Consider the following 4,468-nt stretch of genomic DNA (forward strand, 5'->3'; position numbering starts at 1 on the left):
GTTTAGCAGAGGCACTTGTAGTACCGCGGGGGCGTCGCCGAGGCCTTGCACGTCTTCCAAGAGACCCAGCAGCACGGCGTCGTCGCCAGCGCGCACCTGTCTCGTGTGCTTCCATTGAACGATTGGAAAGAGGTAGTATCGTGTACCTTGTCTTCGCACCAGAGGAAGCGCTGGGGGATCGCTGGCAGCAGCCGCAGAAGCTCGAGCGCCTCTGCAATGTGCGCACGCGCCACGGACGTTGGCACGGGATCGAGCACGACGCGGCAGGACTCGTTGCTCTGTGTAAGGGTCGACGCCATGGCCAGCAAAAGGGTTCCGTTGACCAGACACGGCTACCCATGGAGGAGTCATGATGAAAATGGCTTTTCTGTTTACCTTGAGCATATCAAACGTCCAATGGTGGGGATGCGCTGTGGCATGGCGGAGGTCGCTCAGGTAGCCTTTGGTGCGCAGCCACTCGGCCACCAGGATCTTGCGCGTGGCTAGGTCGTGGCTCGTGGTGTGTGGCGCTGTCGGCGTCACCGCCGAGGACTGCAGCGATTGCGAAAGGTGCCACCAAAAGCCGTAGACAGCGTGGAAGTGCCCTTTGAGAAGCCCGTACCCGTGCTCGAGGGACCAGTATCGAGGAGGGAGCGAGATGCGCTGCGCATGCAAGCAGTGGAAGCCAGCTTGCAAGTTGGCTTTTGCCTGGTGCAGCGTCTTGGGCGTCCGGTGAAACGTGAGCTCTCGGTCGCGCGCCACCAAACGGTTGAGCACGTCGCTAGTACAACCCGACGTGATTCGGTCGTCGTCGTCGTCGTTGGTAGGAGTAATGTACCAGAGAAAGCTGCCGTTGCGGTACGGATCCGCGAGCAGTCCCGTGGCACTCTACACGCACATCGTGTCTGAGGTTGATCGACCGCACGTACCGACGACGCGTCGAGGCCGAGGTGCTGAAGCCAGTCGCGCACCGCGTGGACTTGCTGCGGCGACACGCTGGGAAAAACCACCTCGTTTTTGCTGCCACTTGGCTCAACGGGCGGGGCGGGTGGCAGGACGGGGCGGTCCCGCGACGGCGGTGCACCACGCTCCTTGCTGCGGCTGAGCTTGTACAAGACGTGGAGAAGCGTCCAAATGTGCTCGCCAAAGGCCGATGCAAGCGGGTCGTAAAGGTCCAGGGCGCACACGACCGGGTGTGTCACTTCTGGGATCTCGCGAAGCAGGTGGAGAGCAAGCTGGAGGTTGTGCCGCTTCTGGGCGAGCGTCACCGGCTGCAAGCAGCAGCCTTGCGGTACGAACGTACCGGGTTGAGTCGCCACGGGGCGCAGCTTGGCTTTGGCAGACGACGCCCCTAAACTACGTAGCCGCCGCATGAGACGCTGTCCTGCCGACGACACACTATGATCGTACTGGTACACAACTACAGCTGTGAGTTGGCAGAGGATCACGCCATCTTTGAAGACGTTGGCCGCTGTGTGCAGGAAGCTCGAGGCCGTCGTCTTCTCGAGTGAGGCTTCAAAGCCCAGTGGAATGCCGAGCGATCGAATCCACTTGCAGATCGCAAAGGCAGTCGTCCGCTTGCTCTCTGCCATGTGGGCTTTAAATTCGGCGAGGTCGTTGCCATCGCGCGCCGTCTTGGTCGTTCTGGCATCCAAGGCGCGCATGTCGTAAGGGACATCGGCCGCGTCAATCATGCGGCCACCTGCGTCATTTTTGTCGAGTGTTGCTACACCTCATGTCATGTTCCTACTCTTGTGCGTGGATCGAGAGCACGGTCGGGCGCTTGTCTCGGGCGCCCGCACTTTCTTGGAGGCTGTGATGCACTGCTGCGTCGATGAATTCCAGTCATGCGGCGATGGTTTGATCGGGCGAGCTGTTGCTGGCGATGGCAGCTGCTTTTCGATTTGGCGCTGGAGCTGGGCGTCGAGTCGGTCACGGTGCTGCACCTGCCGCGCCACGAGGTCCCAACGCTTCTTGAGTGCGCGTAAGAGCGTCGCGATAGCAACGTGCGAGCCATCGAGGATGTCCAAGATCGTCTCCGGCTCCCGCAAGACGTAGCGTTGGCTCCACTCGGCCGCCGAGACCAGTTGAAGCACCGACGTGAGCACGATTTGCAGCTTTTGCGCAGGCGGCCCGAGGATCGCGCGCTGGCTGTCGCTCTCGTTGTGCTAGAATTGCATCGTGCGATCGCTCGTGTCACAAAGTGCTATCAAGAGCGTACGTGGACGAGGCCAAAGATGTCGGCAAAGACGTCGCCGGACCGAAGCTGGTCGAATGAGTCGACGAGGAGGCAGCTGGCTACCGGCAGCGAGTTGACCCAGTGCAAGAGTTGCTAGCAGCATGCTCTCAGATCTGACGGCGCCAAGCGTGGTAACCTACCTTGTCTTCGTGGTCGCTCTGGCCACCACACGTCATGTTGCCGCCGCGTTACACCCGCGCCACAATCTTATCAAGTCGAAATATCAAGTTGACAGTTTCACATGTTGCTTCCGGCGCGGTCAGCGTCTTACAGGAACCAGCCAAGCGTTTAGAAAATTCAATGGTTGGCATCCCGCTAGTCGACAGCAGGTTGCTTGGGCTTTATGTAGCAGTTAGCTTTGTGGCTTCTACCCCCTCACGCCACTCCCTATGGCGAGCGGTCCATCGGGTGATGATCTATTGCCGCACTCGAGCATTCGACACGGTGAAAAGGATGTTTTCAAGCCGAAGAGAGCGCAAAGCGGAGCTGGACATCAGGTCCCGCAACGACTTCGTCGCTGTAGAGGCGTCGACCGAGGGCCGTCTCGGCAGCATGGCACGCCGTATAGTACTGCGCCAGCGTCGCCGTGTACTCGGCGAGCGAGACGTCAATGAAAATGCTAAGGGCCTCGGGGAAGGGCGGGACGCCGACGATCGGTGACGTCAAGACAAACACATGCGTCTCCATCTTGCTTGCGCTTGAAATATCGAGCATGAAATTCGGACTCTCCGAGACCTTGGCCAAGCTACGCGGTGCCACGTCACTTGCTCGCTCGAAGAGCAATGTCCTACGCGTGCGTATGAGACCCCTCGTCGGGACCGCCAAGTCTGTACATGTCCGAGTGGAGCTGCAAGTGGCGGCGGTTATGGCGGTAGAGCTGGTATGTCAAAAGGTGGTGCACGACGGCGCGGACATGCGGCGACCAGTGTAGAAAGAGGCTATAAAACAACTTGGGGTGCAAGAGGGTCGAGACGACCTGCTCCTTCCCGTCTGACGGCATGTGTTGGAGGTGTGCGTCGATCCAGAGCAGCGCCGGCAGCACCACCGAGTCGTCCTTGGACGCAAGCCACTGCAGCAATATCGGAATCATCGTTCCGAGTGGCACAAAGGACGGGTACAAGTACAGGCTCTGGAGCGCCGTCGCAGGATCGCTCTGGTTGCTGCCTGCACTGTGGATGTAGGGTTGCGACGCCACGTCAATCCAGCAGGAGATGGCGTGGAGCGACCGCGTCAAGCCCGCGGGATGCCACGAGGTATGTTGCTGCAGCCCCACGACCACCGTAGGCAAAAGCACTTGCACCATACCTGGGTTAATCATGGATCGGGACGCGCATTCCAACACTTGATCGGCCAATGAAAACGTCAGTGGAAACATGGCCGGCCTCTATGCCATCCATAACGAGATAGGATATGGACAGTGCGAGCATGTTTGGTGGTACCGTGAGCTCGCCAACGGACGGCACGTGACTGAGCCACACGATCGTATCATAGACGAGCAGCGCAAAAAGCTGCATGAGGTCGAGGTACCCCGGCACCATGCTCCAGTTGGGCGCATGCACGCCCGCCCGGTGCGTCGTGGAGGCCACGAACGCAGTGACCGCCTGCACAAACAACACAAACAAGCTGCCGTCCGAAGCGAGGACGAGGCGCCACGGACTGTCGTCGGGCAGTAGCGACGTCGCGTCGGTATCTTTGGCGAGCCAGCCCCAGTGAAAGAGATCGGGGCAGGCATCCATGAACGCCGTGTCGGCGCACTTGGCGAGGTGGGCGCGACGTTGCGACTGAAGCGTCTCGTGCAGGTCATTCGGTCGCAACGGCTTGTGTTGACAGTAGCGCCAGTTGCAAATGTCGACGAACGGCGCTTGCAGCAGCGGAAACACAAAGAACGCCCGCGTGGCTGCGAGCGCGCAAAAGCGCTGGAGCTCGACCGAGAGCGTGTTGCGCAAGAGCAGCGACGAGGCGTGCACAAAGGTATCGCCGACGAGCTTTCGGTAGAGGTGCACGAGTCGCCACGCGTCGCGGTCGCCGTCCTTGCGCACGTCCATCGTGTTGAAGTCAAAGTCGAGGTGCAAGAGAAGAAACTCATCGCGCTGGACGAGGGCCTCGAGCAAGCGATAGCACAAGTACTTGTACTTGAGCACAGAGATCTTGTCGACGTGGCTGAGAAGAAGGACCCAGAGCGCGAGCATGCTCTCTTGCAGCGGCTTGGCGTCGCCGTCGGAGCGCGGGTTGGCCTCGAGAAGCGCTGCC

At 60.2% G+C, this 4,468-nt stretch overlaps 2 protein-coding genes across 2 annotated transcripts; both read right to left on the minus strand.

Moving 5' to 3' along the window:
• Positions 1–1,712: 1,712 nt before the first annotated feature.
• Positions 1,713–2,394, minus strand: SPRG_14911 (hypothetical protein; the record flags this gene model as incomplete). The annotated part of the gene is made up of 3 exons (XM_012354047.1): positions 1,713–2,147; positions 2,201–2,311; positions 2,359–2,394. The coding sequence occupies 3 exons, from the start codon at positions 2,392–2,394 to the stop codon at positions 1,713–1,715; spliced, it is 582 nt and encodes a 193-aa protein (XP_012209437.1).
• Positions 2,395–2,677: 283 nt separating this feature from the next.
• Positions 2,678–4,407, minus strand: SPRG_14912 (hypothetical protein; the record flags this gene model as incomplete). Its single annotated transcript, XM_012354048.1, has 3 exons — positions 2,678–3,005; positions 3,052–3,602; positions 3,658–4,407. 3 exons carry the CDS (start codon positions 4,405–4,407, stop codon positions 2,678–2,680), a joined length of 1,629 nt encoding a protein of 542 aa, XP_012209438.1.
• Between the last annotated feature and the right edge of the window lie 61 nt (positions 4,408–4,468).

This window comes from Saprolegnia parasitica, assembly GCF_000151545.1.
Source record: "Saprolegnia parasitica CBS 223.65 unplaced genomic scaffold supercont2.143, whole genome shotgun sequence".
Taxonomy (NCBI): Eukaryota; Oomycota; class Saprolegniomycetes; order Saprolegniales; family Saprolegniaceae; genus Saprolegnia; species Saprolegnia parasitica.